Source organism: Archocentrus centrarchus, chromosome 3 (genome assembly GCF_007364275.1).
Source record: "Archocentrus centrarchus isolate MPI-CPG fArcCen1 chromosome 3, fArcCen1, whole genome shotgun sequence".
Taxonomy (NCBI): domain Eukaryota; kingdom Metazoa; phylum Chordata; class Actinopteri; order Cichliformes; family Cichlidae; genus Archocentrus; species Archocentrus centrarchus.
In genome coordinates, this window is record NC_044348.1 from 2,085,141 (window position 1) to 2,105,057 (window position 19,917).

The 19,917-nt window shown below is 40.6% G+C and overlaps 1 protein-coding gene across 2 annotated transcripts in view; it reads left to right on the forward strand.

The window, feature by feature from the left end:
* mpped2a (metallophosphoesterase domain containing 2a) overlaps positions 1–19,917 on the forward strand; it is a 68,323-nt gene that overhangs the window by 16,089 nt on the left and 32,317 nt on the right. For both annotated transcript variants that reach the window (XM_030726449.1, XM_030726450.1), the window contains 2 exons: positions 5,345–5,526; positions 13,584–13,809. In XM_030726449.1, coding sequence (XP_030582309.1) covers positions 5,345–5,526; positions 13,584–13,809 — 408 coding nt within the window. The remainder of the gene's footprint in view (positions 1–5,344; positions 5,527–13,583; positions 13,810–19,917) is intronic.

The following is a 19,917-nucleotide window of genomic DNA, read 5'->3' on the forward strand; positions in this document are numbered from 1 at the left end:
GCAAGGAGAAACCTGTTTTCATGCATTTGTGTGGTTTTTGCCTGAAGGGTCAGGAGTTTTGTTCAGACCCAAATTGGAAATTGGGCTTTGTGATTTTAGCATTTTGAAGGAAAGGGTCTAAGGTTTCAAAAACATGAATTAACAATTGTGGCAAGTTGTAACCAAATGGGTTACAAGGCCGACCGCAGAACACGCACATTTAAAACTTTGCAAATAAAATTTGACTAGACTACAAAAAAAATGTACAAGCACATCAGAGTATGAATGATTTTTCTGACCTCACTCACCTTTGAACTCTGTCATCATTTTGATGTCATCCTTGTTGGCCCGCTACGCAAAACCACCTTTTGTGTTACTTCCTACTGTAGTAGATATATCGTACTAGGAGCACATTTTGTCATTGTGAGCGACACACAAATTCAGAAAGTAAAACAATGCCAGCCCTGCTGTCAGTGAGAGCTCGGATGTCTGAGAAAGAGGCAGTGCACTCTCAGAGCGGGCACGGCTGCCTGTGCTCACTGAGTCTTAGGATTTTTAGGCTGACCGAATTTCACAGTTGAAATATTTGAGAGGTTACAGTTCTCCACCGCCTCCTCCGGTCTCTTTGTTTTCTACATTAGATTGTATACATGAAGTCATTTGTTTGTGTTGGACAGCAGGATTTAAATGTAACTGATGCTGAATAGTTTGAGCTCTTTATCCGGACAGTTTTCTGCCCGTGCAGCACGCACTAGAGATCTGTTTTGTGGGGGGGATTCACCCCCTCCCCCAGAAACAAAAAATTTGCAAGCATTGCAATCAGTCATAATGATTATGTAGTATCCTTAAAGAGCTCAGCAAGCCGGAGAGCAACAGAGACGGCGACCTTCTTATCCGCACCGAGTTAAGAGTTTCGCTTAAAGGAGCAAGCTCCGGCAGAACTTTGACCCCGTTTGCTTGTGTGCTTTTTCAAAAGGCCATGGAGCCAAGTGTGCTCAGTCAAATGAAATGTCCTCCTACAGACATCAGAGAGCACTTCTCCTTTCCTCCTTTTCTCTCCCCCACACACAGTTGTTTTTCTCACAGCTACACGCTTCCACAATGACACATGCGAGCAAGAACGGTACAACATCCACGATTTAGCTGTGTTTCACATTTATTTTGTTTCGTTCTGCTCTCTGCAAAGCGTTTTATGGCAGAGCACCTCAAGCTTGTGACTTTAATACCGCTATTGTGAGTGTGCTATTTATGTGATTTAAGGAGGGTGCAGGATTTTATTACTCCAAACACTAATGTTAATAAGCGCATCATGATATTGAAGTGATTTTCAGTCCTTGTTAAATTTGCCAAGTAATTTGAATCTGTTGTATTGTGCCATGTGAATAAATGAAGAATTCAGAAGAGATACTTCACATTTCTTTGAAAAAAAGGAAGCAGCGAAGTGAGAACAAGTTGGCATTTTGTTAGAGAGGAGAGCCTTTTAGTTGCAAAATGTGGGTAATGTACCATCATCTGTGAGTTTTGTATTTAAGGATGCAACAAGAGCACGACAGTGATGGTGAGAACAGTGAACAGAAATGCAGCCCTCCATGATCAAAGTTAAAGGTTAAGTTGCAATAGTACACTTTGGTTTCCTCAAACTAAAATAAACAAATGTAATGACAAGTCCTCTTAATATTTTTCCTGTGATGTTGCAGCCGTAGGTGAAGAGAGTTAGGTTTCCCAGCTGAAGGATCACAGGCATTTCTTTATTCCTGCAGTCGCAAAGCTCGGTTTTGTGTCAGCTCCAGTGTCATGGCGGATTTCAGAGTGTGCTCCTGCCCTCCGCGAGCGCATTAGCATTTCTCCTCTCCCCCACTCTTTTTCCCTCCGCAGTCTTCCCTCTGATGTCACGCTGCAGCTCAGACATGTTAACATGAACCTTCATGCTAACACAGTTCAGTCTGTCACTGGAGAATATTCTTTTACCTGCTTGTGGAGCACAGGAAGACTTTTTCATTTTCGCTGTCTCCGTTTACAATAGATCAGAGGCCTCTGCTGTACCGCTGAACTCCTGAACTCCTGTATACATTACTAATGAACCTCTGGATTGTTATGCAGTCATATGTTAACAGGAAAGACAGGGGCTCTCTCTCTCTCTCAGTGTGCGTGTGTATGTGAGACCAATGCATTACTGTCATGAAGGTTTCTTGGCCTGGGTCTGCTCTAATTGATAGGGGCTGCTGGTATTTACTTACATTCTCCGGGTGGATTAAATCTCAAAGGAAAGAGGAGGTTGTTTTTCTCCTGGCTTTGTTTTAATATCACTGCTTTTTGTGTGTGTGTGTGTGTGTGTGTGTGTGTGTGTGTGTGTGTGTGTGTGTGTGTGTGTGTGTGTGTGTGTGTGTGTGAGTGATCCCATGTGGTTCTGCATTTGTCCTTTCTCCATGACGAGAACTGTCCAATCCTGTAAAGCTGCATGACGTCCAGGCACCACAGAGCACCAAATCTAATCAGCAGCTAAAGTCAAATGTACGCGCTACTTTGCTGGCTTAGGTTAGTGGGTGTGTGTGTGTGTGTGTGTGGGAGCACAGGGACTTATTCAGTGCACACAGTCAATAGTAAATATCATTAACTCTGTGGCTACTTTTTAATTTTGTTCAGCGTGTTTAATATGTATTCGGGGTCTGCTTGAACTGAGGAGCTTCCTGTGCTGCAGCGTGTCAGCAAAGCTGAGATCTTCCAGCTGAGGCTGTGGAAGAAGGCACAGAGGCAATGCCTAGCAAATGCTAACTGACTGCAATCTGCATGCAAGAAAATGTAAGTCAAAGGATGGATTCAGTTGAATACTGCAGACACAAGCTGCTCTTCAGACTACTCTTTAGATCAAAGACAGGTACTGCATCATACATTATAAATCTCAAAATTAAGCATAAGAGGTTCAACGTTTCATCGGTCTGCCTCTGTATTTAAAAACAAAGGGGGTGGCGGTTATTTGGGGAAATGTTTCAGGTATTGTTAAGACTTTGTAACAGTCACAGATGCAATGAATTTAAAGCTTTATTAGATGAAATACTGCACAGCTGTTTACTCATGACAGAATTTTTCCACTCTAGTAAAGTGTGAATGCCTCCACACGTTCAAACAGCACAGCACTGTGATGATCGTGTTGGATTTCAGGAGCCTTCCACTACTGCATTGGACTACAGACATGCCTGTTTTGACTAAATGAGGAAGCGGCAATTTTATGAGCATTTTTGGTGTTTTTCAGATAAATTTAGACTTCACAGCTTGTAAACAGCTGATAAATGCCAGGTTTGAGGTCTGAAAATCCAGGTTTCATGTAGTGCACAGCCTAAGTTTGCATGTCAATCAATCTGTAAGCATCTCTTTGCTGGTGAATTTGGAGTTTATCAACAAGAAGAGACAGCAACATGGAGACACAGGCACACTGAGATGATAGAAGTTTGTCAGAGGGATTTGACTTTTATTTCTACCTTTAATATCTCTGGATGTGTAAGGCCTCTATGGTCAATGCTGTAAAGAAACAAATCTGACTTGTGTGTGGGGTTTTTTTTTTCTTTTTTGCTTTGCAGTGCAGTAGTCATTTTTCATATTGATTTTTTTTTTTTTTTAATCACATTGGTGAAAACATTTACCTGGTTTTGGGGTCTTGTTTTGCTTTTCTTTTAATTAAAAAAATGATCGATCTGCTAAATGAAGTAATGTCTTTGTGTTTTGGAGGGTGAGTGCTGTACTGTATGTTGGGTTTTCCTTTAACGGTGAGAAATCACACAGACAGACTAAAGAGGGTTTCTGGAGTCAGACAGACTGCACATGCTGGCTGCACACTAGAGATGTTTGCTGCAGACAGTGATCGGCTTGTTCACCGTTGTCTTACCATTAACACGATACTGCGACATTTAATTCTACTAAAAAATAAAGAACGAACGAACAGCAAAGTTATCCAGGCTGTCTGTTGGCTTTCTGTGTCTAATATTCTGCTCTGCATGGCACAGAACAAAAATGGAAAACTGCTTTCAAAATGTGAACGCACAAATGCAGTTTTACCCCCCTGACCAGATAAGATGTTCTTTTGTGCAGAAGTGCCCATTTTCTCCATCTCTGTTAATGGCGTTTCCTCCAGTCTGAAACCTTTTGATTTCATCTGCTTCTCTGGCTGTTTCCAGACCATGTTTGTGCACGCATGCAAGTTAACTCTGTGCGTGTGTGTGTGTGTGTGTGTGTGTGCGCGCACGCTTGTCAGGTTGGAGATTGCAGTGTTGATTATGTGTCTGATGTTGTCGACAGAGTGACATCCCTTCTAATGAAATAATGGTCTGGTGCCAGAGTGCTGGAGGATTGCACATTGTAGACCTCAATTACAGACAAGATGATTTTTTTTTTTTTCTTCCTTCTTCCCTCCTGTCAGAAAAAAATACAGGTTTTTCTTTCCTTTTAACACAAGTACAACAAACAAAAAGGCTAAATAAAGGACTTATTTTTCAGCAAGACTTGGGTCTAAGTGATTTTTCTTTAGATAATGGATGGAAAGGACGTGGCATGCCTTAAATTCACCATCTCTTTAGCCAGTCTGATGCCACAAAACAGTTATTGCCCTCACCATGTGCAGAAATCAATCACAGGAAACTGGTTGTTTTCAAGTCCAAACTACACATTTTTTGCTCTTGTAATGTCCCCTCTTTTCTTTGAGATGTATTTTACTCTGCGACATGCATTATCCTGTAAGCCATGTAATTTATTTTGCACAACAAATGATCTTTTTAAGCGTCCTGTTTTCTGCTGTCCCTTCTGATAGCTAGTGTGAAATTAGCATAAACATGCTGGTTTTGAGAACACTTTTTTTTTTTTTTTAATATCACAAAGAGGGGAAAAGGGGAACATATTTTCAGAGGATAATGTTGAAGCTCATAAATTGATTAAATGAAACCAAGTTTGGCTGCTTACAAAATTGGTGTGTTTTTTTTTTTTTTCTTTAGCGACGTGATTTCAGTCTTTCTTTGCTGATGACAAGGAGGCCAGAAATTCCCTTCTAAGAATCGGTCATTGGAATTGTGAGAAAGTCACAGGTCAGGTCCTACAGACAGTGAAGTGTCTTAAAACAGTGTCAGCGGCTGAATGTGGTCACAAACTTCTGGATAGAAAAAAGTAGAAAGATGCAAACAGAGAATCTGAGAAATCGTTTGAATTTATCACATTGACAATAAACTGAAAGTACTTGTGATTATCTATAAATAATGGTTTGAAATGAACTAAGTTACGGAGAAAAAGACAGTCAGTGCCCAGTCCACACACAAACTCACGCCATCATTCGTGTGATCGAGCCTCAGTGTTTACAACTCTCTCTCCCTCTTTGTCTTTTCAGGGTGGACCCTATTCCTTATGACACTCCCAAGCCAGCAGGACACACCAGGTTTGTGTGTGTTTCAGACACACACTCACGCACAGATGGCATCCAAATGCCCTATGGCGATGTGCTGCTGCACACAGGCGACTTCACTGAGCTGGGCCTGCCCTCAGAGGTTAAGAAGTTCAACGACTGGCTAGGTACTGAACTGCTTAACACACACGCTCATTACCGCTGTGTACACACACACACACACACACACACACACACACACACACACACACACACACACACACAAAAATGTAAAGTCTTTAAGGGGCAGGGGCAGGGCCTGAGGCTGTTTAAATGTTAAACAGACCACAAAACAAACCCCTCCACCTCTTCTCTGTTTAGCACCAACTGTTGTGCTAAAGTGTCCAGTTTAACCCTTTTGACCTTCAGTTAACCTTTCACCTCTCTCTCTCTGGCTCCATGCTGTAGGTGAAAGTCTGGCTTTGTGTGTGTGTGTGTGTGTGTGTGTGTGTGTGTGTGTGTGTGTGTGTGTGTGTGTGGTTTCAGTGCCATTGGCCAGTGTTTTGTGTCTGGATGCTCTGAGCCATTTTTGGCCCCCTAATATAGACACGTTCCACTCTCACTAAAACACTGACACACACACACACTCCCTGACAGTGCCTCTCACAAAGTGCAGATCAGTAAGTACCGTCCACTAGATTGGGCTGCAGTATTTTAAGATTTTTGAATTATTTTTTCTTTGCTTCTAATTGTTTGCATTTGTCTGTTGATCAGATGAGCCAGAACAATGTCCTGAAATTAAGTTTAACCCTTAAATTTTATGACGTGAGGCTTACACATTCACTTAATGCGCAAAAGGTTCCTGGTTCTAGACCAGGAGGAGGCACCAATCCCTTTGGGGTTGCGCCAGGAAGGGCTTCTGGCGTAAAAATCTGCCACATCAAATATGCAGAGCTATCTGCTGTGGCGACCTCTTGTGAATAAGGGAGCAGCTGACAGAATCCTTAAGCTTTATGACTCCAGTTCCTGAGCATATAGAGTGGAGACTGCTGAAGGAAATTACTGGAAGAATTGGAGTTCCTCATGAGCTCTTAAATGCTGAACTGTTGCACAGACTCACAGAGACAACCCATGATGCTGTCAAGTCCTATGCAATGTTTCCCATTGGCTGAAGGGGCTGAATAAACATGGGCTGCAAAGACAGTCCATAAGCAGAAAAATCACTTTGCGTTCTGTCTGGGCACATTGTTGCTTTTGTAGTTTGACCTATGTGCAGAAAAATGGATGGAAAATGGAAAATGTTGAATATCATGACATCCCTTCTGCTGGAGGGGAAGTAAAAATGTTTATTTAACTAATGAAAACAAAGTTTACTTTCTGAGAATAAACATTGAAAAAAAAAAATCAAAATTGTAAGAAGAAAAAAGTTGATATACGAACTTATCATAACTTATTTTCCTTGTTTGACTGGAAACCTTTAGCTTGTAAACCCCTTGAAATAGTACTCCTCAAAGTCTATGTTTTGAGTATCAAACACTTGCCCCCTGTAGAGTTGAGAGGTGGCTGTCAAAGTTGTGCCTCTCCAAAGATGACAGCAGCTGCAGTCAGTCTGCCTTCACAGTAGTTACAGTGGATTCCAACACTGACCCACTTTTTGCAGCCAAATAAAAAAAAAAAATCCAGTTTACAGAAACTTCTCAACCCTTTCCTGCAGCATAATTCACTTCTCCAGCTCTCAGTATGTTAAATAATAATCATATTTTAAACCCAATTTCACTGAAAATGTAACTTCATTTCACTCTTAATGTGCAATCCTGTCAAGTTCACAGCCTCCTGCTCTTACACTCCTTTGCTTTATTTAAATCGTCTTCATATGAATGCAGACACATTCGCAAATATTTTCAGCGACCAGGGTTACGTTCATGTCAGTGTATCAGTGCACACTAAGATTTCTTTTTCTAAACTGCATGTGGTTGGGTGCTACGCTTGCTACCTTGGTTTGCATATTTTGTCTTGAGGGCATTAAAAAAAAAAATGTCGGTATTCCTAAACGTGATGAAGAATAGACGACTGAAAAAGATGTTTCAAAACATGATTCCTGTTGCTGGAGTCGGGAGGAAAAAAAAAAAAACAGTAGGAGGAATTTAATGTGGGTGTGGGAACTTTGTACAGATCGTAAACAGTTAAGACTAAGATTTGAAAGCTTGAGTGAGAATAGAAACCGTGGTCTCGAAAGTTCAAAGCCTGCTGAAAACTGTGAAAGGTGGTATTTTTGCCATCAAACTTGATAAGACACATTTTTTGACAACCTGCCAGCCTTTAAAGTCTTAATTTCCAGCTTTATGAATTCTGAATGTGATTTGTTGTTAGTCACAGTAGTATGCCCAGTTTGCCAGCTTGGCTTTTTAAAGTACTCTCAGGAGTTATGCCCTTGATTCCCCTGAAAAACACACACACACACACACACACACACACACACACACACACACACACACACCATACACACTTTGATCACATTCATACAAAAAAAAAAAAACGAACAGACACTCGCGCTGCCTTTTATGCGTCCCATTTTTCCCTTCTCCCCCTAAACCGCACCTGGCCCCACCACGAGGTCGTCCATCAAGCTAGACAGTCTGCATGTGCGCGCGCGCGCGTGTGTGTGCGCACTTTGTTTAGCCAGAGCGAAAACAGATATTGGTCGTAATGGGGAATCGATGCACAGCAAAGTGGAAAATGACTTTGTGTAGTTGGGAGCACCCTGCCCCATCGAGGACTGTACGTCTGGAGACTGTACACCTACACCTGGTCCTCAAACTCACATGATTGATGTAGGGTGGGAGGGGTAGAAAATGACAATGGAGTAGTCTAGCTACTTGTTGAAAAAGCCTTTAAGTGTACAATTTTAGGTTTTAGAATAGAGTTACTGGTACACAATGATCTAAAGTGGAAACTGTTTGTGTTGGTTTATTTTGTTTGTCATCTGATTCTGCTCTTCAGAGGACAGACGGCTCTCTGCAGTCTGTACAATGAGACTAATGTAGTTTATTTATGTTGGGGCTTTTACATTTCTGCTGCAAGCTTTACATACAGAATGGGTTCTAATGAATGTAAAGAAAGCACTTGTGAAAGGTTTGATATTGCCTCCAAGGCCACTTTTTGTGCTTGTTGATGTAAGAGGAGAGTCTGAGAGGGAAATGGAGACCAGGAGACTGCACCGTCTTTTACATTTTTAAGGCACAGTAGTTCAGTCATTGTTTTCAGTGTTTCTCAGGATGAAAGATCAGGGTTAAAATGTACAGAATGGCTGCAAAGTCAGTAGTTGCATAACACAATGTAATTATTGTGCAAAAGCAGCATCTTGCAGGTAGGCAGGATGAAACAGAAAAAGTCTCATCAACAAAATTTGAACAGGTTTTTAGGAATGGAGGAGGAAGTAGGTGTGCAGCTTTTTTTTTTTGTTTTGTTTTTTTGTTTTTTTTAAACGCAAGTGCTGCTTCATCCATCTGCTCCTCTCGCAGTACAGAGGAGACAGCAGTTTGTCCGGGCCATTGACTGCTGTTTGGCCTCTTGGAGGAGATCATTGGAGATCGATGCTGAGGAGCGAGCTTTCCCTGACCCAGCCGGTCTGATGGCTCAGCACTGACTCTGATCTCCTACTTTAAGCTACTCCCAAAGGCTTCTGTAGCGTGTGTTTTTGTGTGGGTAAAGAGTCAATCATTTGGCCCAACGTAAAAACTCACAACTACCTAATCAGACTGCAAAAAAAACAAAACAAAAAACACCCAAACATTTCCAGTTTCTGCTTCTCAATTGTGTATCTTTGCATTTTCTACTGCTATGATATTTGGAGGTGTAAAGCATCCATGCTTTACACCACCAGCGCACACAGCGCATCATTAGCATTGATTTAAAGTTTTGTTTGTTTTTTTTTCTTTTCTTCAAGGATCACAGGATAAATGCAAGTTTCTCAGGTTTTTTTTCTTCTGTGTCATTCTCTACTTATGTTCAACATAGAACCTGTGACTAGATCACTGACGTTATTGTCAGAACAAGCTTCCATTGGACGTGAGGGTTCAGTGGTGTCTGTCTGTCTGTTTTGTTAATTAACAGCTGCCGGGACGCTTTTGATGCAGGATTGTTATTGTCTCTAGTTGCTATTTTCTCTTCTGCCTGTCTTGCTTTACTGACTGCATGCGGCTTTGCCCTCCAACACACGGACTCAGACACACACACACACAGCAACAGAAAAGACAAACTATAAGAGGAACTAGCGTGATCATAAACAGCTACAAAATACTGCTGAAATGGAACAAAAGTAAATTAATTAGGTAAATAAAGTAAATGAAATGTTTTACTTACCTGTCGGTCAGGTAGGCAAAACATTTCATTTACTTTATTTACCTAATTAATGTTTACTGAGACACACTGCTACCTCCCAAAGGCCCATTCTGAGCTGAGACCCTATATTTTCTGCTTCTGCAATTAGTGCAGAAGCAGAAAATATACTATTTAATAAAACAAGCAGTCACTTATTAATGCAATTGTGCAGCTTGATTACGTTGCATCTCTTCAGGGATGAATTTATGGAAACAGCAGAAGGGGTGATTTATTAAACTCCTGTTTGCCCTGGTAACGTGTGTATTTTTAGTATTGCACTGTGGAAAACACTTTATAAAGGAAGTGTTTTGTGTGTGCAGATGTCTTTTTGAATGTCTTGTCTGACTCTCTGAGAGGTATGACAAAACATTTCAGTAGTTTGTGTTCTTCAGAGTTTTGTTTTGATCTTTTTACTCTCCGTCGTACCCCTGGCTGTCAGTAAAGAATGAAAAATAAATCTAGGTGTATCACTGCATCAAGACTTTGTTAGATGTATCACAGTAGCAATAAAAAGCAGTAGAAATTCCCAGTGGAGTAATGGAGACGGAGTTGTTTGATGGTAATTATGTTTTCCCCAGCTTTTCCCTGCCTGGTGTCGGATGATTCGCTTTGGGTTGTGTGTGAGCGTGCAAATGGATGCGTGATCCAGTTAGAGTGCTGGGGGACTGAGAGACGGCGCTCTCATTTAAGGTTACACTGGAATTTATGATCCTGAGATGCGACGAGAGCTAATTTAGAGCAGCGGGAATGAAACCTATAGACCGGGGAGCCATGATTCTTTCATTTCCAGCATTAGAGAACACACACACACACATGCACACACACATACACACACACACACACACACACACACACACACACTTGAGCTAGATGTGGTGGACTTTTTATTTATCTGTGTTGAGCTGATGTCTTTTGATTGAATTTTTATTCTCATGTATTCAGTTTCTATTAGTTTTAGTTCCAGTTTTGGTCTTGGCCACTGGAAAAATTGAGCAATATGTTCATTTTTTTTTTTTCTTTCACTTTCCATTATGAATCCAAACCCTTTTTAGTCAGTATATACCGTTTATTGAACTCTTTATTCTGCATTTTATTCAATTTCTCCTCTTCACTTGCATCACAGCATTCCTCTATTACTGGCCACAGTTGAACAAAGCACAGAAACACAAAAGCATTTTACACAAAATGGGTATCAGCTCTCAGTGGTGAGACGACTGCGTTCTTGTCAAACTCCATATTATAGATGGATATATACATCTCACTTATAAAACTGTGTGATATCTGTAGTGTTACATTCAGTGCCTTCATACAGTTTTTGTCAGTGACCATGTTTAGGAGAGCTCCTAAAATCAGCTTAATGCTGAATAAACCTGCTTGCATAGAAACCTTTGTCTGCACCTGGACCACCAAAGTAATGCTGGCCGCATAATCCGACACACTGACCTGTTTGGTCTTTTTTTTGGTCCAAGGTTGATGTCATAACAAATCTCATATTTAGAGACCGTATAACAGCCACAATTATACAACTGCTTATCTGTTGAAATTCCATTTATTAATGTTCACAGCTTAAAACTATGCATGAATTATGAAACCAAAAATAAAAGCATACCATGTTGCAGCAGAGCACTACAGTCCCAGGTATGTGCAGTCATTTCTTTACAGCAGTATACAACGTGACAGCCAGCCAGTGTGGCGGCGTGTTAAGAAATGCACTTAAATAATCAGGATGAATTCATTAGCATAGCAATGAGTCGATACTCATTCTGTCCAAACCTTCCTGCTACAGCAGATCCAGTGCCTGACAAAATACGCTCAGAAACTGCCGAAAATTAATCTGGAACAATCTTAATAATTGATTAATCATCCAGGTAATTTGTTAAGCAGAAATGCCAAACATGTATTAGCTCAGCCTCACACTTCTGCTGAATTTCTGCTTTTTGATACTGAGCATAAAATGTTTGAATTTTGGAGATTGGCGTAACTAAACAAGGAACCTAAAGAAAGGCTAAAGAAACTGTCACCAAGCTTTTTCTTACATTTTGTAGCCCAAACAGATTATTTGTATTATATTACCTGTGTTTGGGAGCCAGAGTACTATGCCACCCTCAGCACCCATTCTTCTCATTGTACTTTTTGAATTGTTCATAAAGGAGCCATCGTTTTAGTCTATACATATTCTACAGAGCATGCTTAAAGACAAAGGGAGGAGGATTGGAACGAGATCAACAGGAAGCCTAAAACCTGGAATCCAGGAGAGGAAAAAGAGAAAAGTAGAGAGTGAGTGGGAGGGTGATGAAGGCCAGGCCCTTTCGTTGAGTGCTCAGTCGGCTGGAATAAAGTAGTAAGTCAGCTTCTTGATGGCGAAGGGGAACCAGGACAAATCACCTCGACAGAGGAGAGCGAAAAGGGCACAGCAGAAGTTGAAAGATGAGGGGATGAGAATTGTAATAGATGTTCTTCTCTATTTAGTTCAGGTTCATGCTTTTTCCAGCTGCCTGGCATCTGCAGAGATGGACGGTGGCCTGTTGGGGTCAAACTGAGCCGTCAGCTGTGGTTCTAACCTCTTTTACTGTCTGAATTGAGGGTATTTTTCCCCTCCAATTATCTGAGTTTCTTTCCAGCCCTGATCTGTACTTAGGGTTAGGTACACAGGGAGCTACTGAGGGGAGTATATTCTTCATGTACAAACTATTGGGATAAACTGCTGTTTCTGCAGGAGGTGAAAGGTGAAGTGAAAAGTACATACAACTATTTTGTGAATTTATAAAGTACTATTCAGCCTCAAACTGCTCAATATGGATAAATTAACAGCCTTTTAAAGAAAAAAAAAAAAAAAGCAGATTTTAGGTACATTTTTCCATCCAACTTCCTAACCACTTATTCAACCCGGAGTTGCGGGACAGACTCTAAGTTAGCTGGAGCGGTCATGGAGACGGGGTACATCCTTAACATGTCAGGCACTGCTGTCGTGTTTGTTTAGCTTCCACAAAATATGAGAGTGAAATTTTAGTCTACCAGCAATATTTATTTATTTTTTCATGTTTTGATCAAAAGTACAGATTTAAACTTTTCTCAGTATGAGTGAACTTTTTTTTTTAAATATATATATATATATATTGCTTTCATTTCTTATTGATTTCATATTGCAACTAGAGGGGCAGGAGGAGAGCACACCCTCTGCCAGGGCCAGTTTTAAAGAAAATGATCCAGATCAGCATCAAAAGTTAATGAGTTCTTGCTTTGTCCGAGCTCCACCTCTCCGCTAAGATTCATGAAATTCAGCTTAGTGGTTTGTGTGTAAAATTGATGCCAATCTCAGCTCCTGCTTTGGCAGAAGAACAATATTAGGGCTGCATTACATATTGTGCTTGTAACAGATCTGCAACTGAAGTGAAGGACACAGGATATTAAAGCCTTTGACAAAGATCTTTGACAAAAAATGCATGACAAATCAATTTGAAAGTTTAGCAGTCATACACTGACCTTTAGGTCTGTTTAATTTTTTTATTTTTGACTCCATAGTGCAGTCAGCCACTGATATGGTTCTCTTTAGATTGCACCTACAGAAAAAAGGACTTTAATTATAGAGTTTTAATTCAAACATCCAGCTTGCTCTAACAAGCAAAATTGAGAAAAATTTGTCACTATTTTTAAAATTTGCTGATTGCAATCAATTACATTGCCAGACCTTGTTGCTTGCAGATAATTTATATATCAGTTTGAGTCAGGTAAGTTCAGTAGTGCTAAAAATGCCCTCTGTGTTTGAGAAGAAAGCAATACTAACTAGAGCTTAGTATGTAGATACATGTGTGGATTTGGTACTTTAGCTCACCTCCCTCTGCCTGGCTGCTCTTCTGTCTTCTAGGTGGCCTACCGTATGAGTTTAAGGTGGTAATTGCCGGGAACCACGAGCTGACCTTCGATAAGGACTTTATGGCTGAGCTGGTCAAGCAGGATTACTACCGATTCCCTTCAGTGTCCAAACTCAAACCAGAGGACTTTGACAATGTCCAGTCACTCCTCACAAACTGTGTGTACCTGCAGGACTCAGACGTCACCATAAAGGGATTCCGGATATATGGGACACCATGGTAAGAGCACCATCTGTTCACTTGCTTTTTTTTTTTTTTTTTTTGTGTAACCAAAAGTGCGTCTGCCCGCCATAACCGCTGAGTCACATTTCTGTCTGGTCGTGTTGTGGATCCCCGAGGTGACGGTGTGCCTTCTCAAAGTCTGTCAGTGTCTGGCTGTTTTCCAGCTCCCCTCCCTGCAGTAACTCTGTACTCTGCTGCACGCTCACAGCGAGGGGCCTCTCGTGGATGCAGAGTGCTATTCCCAGATTGCACATTTCTTTATGAGCTCAGGACCTCCGCCTGCTCCTCGTGCTTATGTTACACCTGTGTTTTGACACAGGGTTAAGTGATACGCGTGGTACCAGGACGCTGTGAATAGCCTCTCAGGTGTGGAAGTAATGCTGGAGGGGGGGGGTGTTTGGTTCAGAGATGGTGTAAGCGGTGTTCATTCAACAGACAAATGCATAGGGGACTTGTTTTTACAGTGAGAAGTGTGTGTGCTGAGAATTCAGGATGAGCGATTAAATCTGCTGTTGTACTTACTAGAAACATCAAAATGTCCAGTATTTTTTATAAATATTCATAACAAATATGTGTTTGTGCACCATGGAGGTAGAAATGCACACCAGTCTAGGTTTTGACAGCTGCCGCTTTTCTTTCAGTATATATGGAGATTTTTAAAGAGGGTTATGATCTATCTGCTAATTAATTTTAGGAATTAATGTTTCCCTGGAGGAAAATTCATCTTGCAAGAAGGTGAAACTTAAAAAGGGCACGTACACGTACACACACACACACACACACACACACACACACACAGGAACACAACACCCAAAAAATAATGATTAAACCAAACTGTAAGATGAATATATTTAATATATGCTATATAAAATATACATGTACATGAAAGGAGCACCATAACATAAAACCTGCAGTAAATCCAGCCGTCAGCATCATGCCAGGCGTCACTGTTTTAAAACATCATCACTCTCATCCACCCATGAATTATTTATTCAGTGATTCACTCCATAGAAATGTCCAAAACTGGGTCTCAAAATTATAAGCATCTAGAGCATAAATTTATTTTATCACTAATCAAATTTAGAGTGCACAGCTTCCCAATCACCAATCTGGTAGTTGACTGGTTGTTTCAGCGTTATAGAATTTAATTTAACAATACTTTAAATCCTAGAACCTGCAGTTGTCCAGGTGATCTTAGACCACTGCTCATTCTTTGCCAGGATACTGTGTCTTAAGGTCCTTTATTCTGAGCTGTTTGATCCATTTGCCTTTGCTTGATAAGCCAAATAGAAAGAAACCTGTGTAGCTCGGTCTGAGCTGCGGTTATCTCCCAGTATTTGAACAGTCTTGCAGTCTGACCTTGGCTCGCCTGCACTGCAGCTGTGCGTCTTGCTGTGTGACAGTTTAGACTGGAGCTTTCCCTGTCCTACTGTGACTGTCTCTGCTCTCTCTCTGCACAGTGAACCTAAAATAACTATTGAGGTCACACGTTCATCCTTTGGCGGCTATAATTAGCAGGTTTGCAGCCTGGCTTCAGAAGTGGTGGAGAGGAGGCAGGGGCAGAACCCAGCATTCCTCAGACATCACAGGAGCAGGAAGAAGAGATTACACGATTTTCCCCTCCATCCTTCCTCTATTCCATCCTTCTGTTTGAAAGAGGAAGGATGCTACCCCTCCCCTTCTCCCTGGTGGGTGTTTAGTGTGAGGCCTGGTAAATGTCTGTTGTGACAGCTGGGGGTCTCGTGAGAGGCAGAGTGGACAGCTTGGCCTCTCCCCCGCCCGCTCCTGCTCGGCTTCCTCACCTCCTTCACACCCATATGCCACCGTGGCCTGAGGTCTGGACTACTTGTCCAGTGTGAGGTCTCACTTAGCCCTGCAGTGACCCCTCACTTCATCAACAGCTCACCATCTCGCCGCCTGGGTGGCCGGCCCCACCAAGCCTTCGGTACTCTGCTGTTGCAGGCCGCGACGCGACAGCATCACTTAGGAAATGTACCGTGTAACAACCACCTGATAAATGCTGCTCAAGGATCAGTAGTCCTCTCAGCTGCTGCTGCTTTAAAAGCAAGTTTCAGCGGACCTGAAAGCCTGACGTGAAAACCTTGGTTTTAGTAGTGAAAGAAGTATTCAGACCTGAGCATCCATCCATGTAATCAAAGCCACATTATAGAAGTTCTTTGCTTAAAAAAAAAAAGGCCTGTTCAAATTGTTACTGTGGAAATAGACAAAGTGCTGCTACAAGTGATTTAAAAGTACTCATTGTAAAGAAATGGATGCAGTGCTGTTCAACATTTTCTCCCACTGTAGGCAGTCCTTGTATTGTTTAGACTAACCTCTCCACTGCTGAGTGGTTTAACCATAAAATGTGTTTTACTGATCATCTGTTTTCATGCATTTTCCTAAATGTTCCTAGAAATATTGAAAGCAATTATCAAGTCTTACAATCTGGAAATACTGTCTCTATTTTAATGTTGTTCTGCAATATGTCAGCAGAGCTGATGTGCTTTGTTTAGCTGAACCTCTGTGTATATACCAGTATTTACTGACTTTCAGCCTCATGATAAATGTCATTGGCCTTTTGTAGGAAATCGTGTATTTTAGTTATTACTGTACACAGGAAAACAACAACAAATAGGCATTTGTTCATATCTCCAATGACATACTTTAAAAACATTAAACATTAACGACAGGTATAAAAATGTGATTGAAAGGCAGTTTGGGTGTTTCTCTTTATTTGAACTTCTGTTTTCAAACGCGTGTTTGATCAGAGAGAGGAAATAAAACCTGGTTCTGATTTTTGAATCCACTTAACTCCCTGCATGTAAGATGAAAGAGCTGATTGGTTCCACTTTGAATGAAAACACATTTTTCATGTGAAGTGTCTCCATACACCACAACACAGATATTTAGATTATCACAAGCACAGTGGGGAAACACAACTTCAATATTCTTCTCAGAGCAGCGCTGTTGTTATGCTGTTGTGTTATGCGAAATCCACTGAAGTAATTTTGTGTTCACAAAACAGATCAGCTGCAGAATCAGTTACTCAGATTTCTGCCGCGCAGGCAAGCAGGAAGTACCGCTAAAGTTTTTATCTGTACTTCTGTTCTGTACTACTTGACTTAGTAGCAACACAACTTTGTATCCAGCGCTTCTCCCACCATTGCAATTACTTTGTTTTGTTTTTTTAAATCTCCATCATTTTATTGTTTGTTTTTAAAGGTTTTACAGATTCTGCTACAGCATAATCAGTTTTATATTTTTCTGCAGCAGGTTATTAGGTTTCTATTTGCAGTGAAAATATTTGGATCGATAGGTGAAGAGCATTTAAGAGCATATTAGTAATATTCCCACACAAATAGATTCAGGTTTATTATCTCCTTAAACTGAGAGGTAAAGTCTTTTCTGAACTCGGTTTTTCGGGGATAAAGCTGGATTTAAAAAAGGCCAGGCTTTCTCACTCACAAAGTTTTATGGTTACTTAAATATTGGTTACATTTTTGCCAGCAACTTGCCTCAGTCAATTAATTCCACTAGAGTATCTGAAAAACCAGCTGTGGAAGGGAAAAAAAATTGGAGTGGTTGAGGAAAAAAATGATTTTTGATGTGTGAGCCTCCTGAGCTGCTAGTTTTTTTGTTTTTTTTTAGTGGGAAATGCATTCAGAGATGAGCAGAGATTCAAACTCCAAAGAGAAGTGAACTCTCTGTGAACTGTTATTTTTCCCACCGATATTCAGAGATCGGCCCCGCTCTGCCTCTGATTTACTCTGACACCGAGTTTTTTGTTTTTTTTACTCTTACCATCTCACGTCAAGGTACTTATTCTCCCAACCCCTGTAGGTGAAAATCATTATTAATAATTAGTGTGTGTGGGGGGGGGAAGGGGGGCACACATGGTGAAAGAGGCTCATGCTCACATGTTGCCTAATAGGCAGCTCCCAAACCTCATTATTACTTTTATTAATTAATTTATTTTTACTCAGTGATTTTCAGAACTACTTTTCAGACAGTTTAAAGTTCTTTATAGTACTTTTAAATCAGCATGTAAAGCAAATCTCTTTTAAAATTTGCCCTTTGACCCTTGCCTACTTGTCGGGTTTTTTCTAGCCACACACCTTTCTTACCTTTTCTTCCCCACGCCTCCATCGCTTTACAAGATTTATTTTAAAACTAAAGATTTAAAGACTGTGCTATGAATTAGAATTCCATCAATCCTTTTATTTTATCAGTATTCAGTTATAAAATTAAGTTTCCTTTCCCTTCTTGACACTTATTTCAGTAAAAGAAGCTGCCTGGCCTTCATAAAGTTGAATTAATCCTAAATCTAAGAATTCCTTCCTGCTCGTATCTTTTATGAGATGAGAGAAAAAAAAATAAAAGTTGGCCCGAAAAAGCTGCAAATAAATTCATTTCTTTTCCTTTTGTTTTTGATATCCTGCAGTTTGAACTATTTCCACTTGTGCGTGAATTAAGAACTTGAATGACATTCACATCCTCGAGAACAGCGAAGTGCAGCTCCTAAAACGTGAATAGGAGGATGGTGAAGAAATGTTGAAGAAATGTCTTCCATAAGAAAAGATCCTTGAGCTTTCAATACTAAAGAAAAGGGCAGGTATATGGAAATGATTAGCAGGTTGTATAAAACATTTCTTGTGAAAGCGCTCTTTCATTATCATTTAAACTCCTGATTATTATTTTTAAATTAGTCTTTAAAATCCGAATGCTCACAATTTTTAAAGCCACATCTACTTGTTGTTTGTTTGGTTTAACCAGGAATATAAGCGGCAACTTCTTGCGTTTGGAGAAACTGGAACCAGAAATGATTTGAAATGTTTAATTAAAAGGTTTCTGCATAATTTGAAGGACAAAATATTGCCAGCAGATGTTCAGATGTTCTTTACATCTTGTTCTGAAATAAAATGTTCCACTACTTTATCAGTGGCTAATTTTGTTTGGCTCCTTAAACGGTGTAATGCCTTGTGGTGCTGCGGTCTGAGCGTTTTGAGTTAAACAGTGCTCAGAATTGGTTCACTCCTATATGGAAAAGAGAGGTGATGGAGTGAAAGCAGTGTACTGTGAAAGACACACAACTCGCACTGTTTAATGACAGATGCTTAACAGACCGAATACCTAAGCCTCCCCTCCTCGTGCTCGCACACTGTGGAAGGATGAGCAGGCTTCTGCACCTTGTCAATCAAAGCTCTTTAAGAGCAGCTGAAGGTCTCGTGGAGCCGGACAGTGTGGGATTTTATTCACATAGTTAACTCTTTACGCCCCAACAGAACAATGTTAACCACACAAAAAGTATTGCCTTTCAGAATTTGCATTTAATTAATATGCTGCTTTAATATTGGACATTATTTCCTCTTCTCTGCTCTCTGTAAATGGTAAAACAGTCAGGCGGTGTTCCTGCAGTCTAACTGATTTTGCTTTAGGTTTAAAGACTTAAAACACTCTGTGCTGAAGTACTGAAGAGTAAAGACTTAGATTTTCCCTTTTATCAACTACAGATCAGACATTATATCTGGACAGCCTTTAAAACATGAATGGTCCTTTCTCTTTGTGAGATATAATTGAATAATTTACTGCCATTAAAATACGTGGCTCTACAATCTTAGTGATGTGGGGACTGCGTTCAACGCACCAGGTCACCATTGGTCAGTCCCTTTAGAGCTCTCTTCCTGCATCATTTTAGTTCAACAAAACATTTGTTACCTTGGTTTCCAACAGGATGATGGGTTGACACAGTCGGTAAGGAAGATACTATAGTGCTCTGTCGCATAGCTATCTACAAATCTTTCCTCTTTATTTGTGGGCGCATTTATATTCGTAACAAAGTTAAACAGAAGTGAATCATGCAGCATGGGTACCATCCTGTATTTCAGACACACTGTTCCTTCAGAGGTCAGCGCTCTCATCAAATCGAGCTCACAAAATTGTGATTTTCAACTGCTGCAGAATTTTCTCTCTAAAATATTCCCAGTGATTTGCTTTTTCCAGGTTCTGTGTCGTGACTATTTGCCATACTGGTTTGCGTTTTTATCAGTGTAAACTGAATCGGTGTCTCTCAGTCTTAAATAAGCTGTTCAGGCGTAGTGTTTAGCT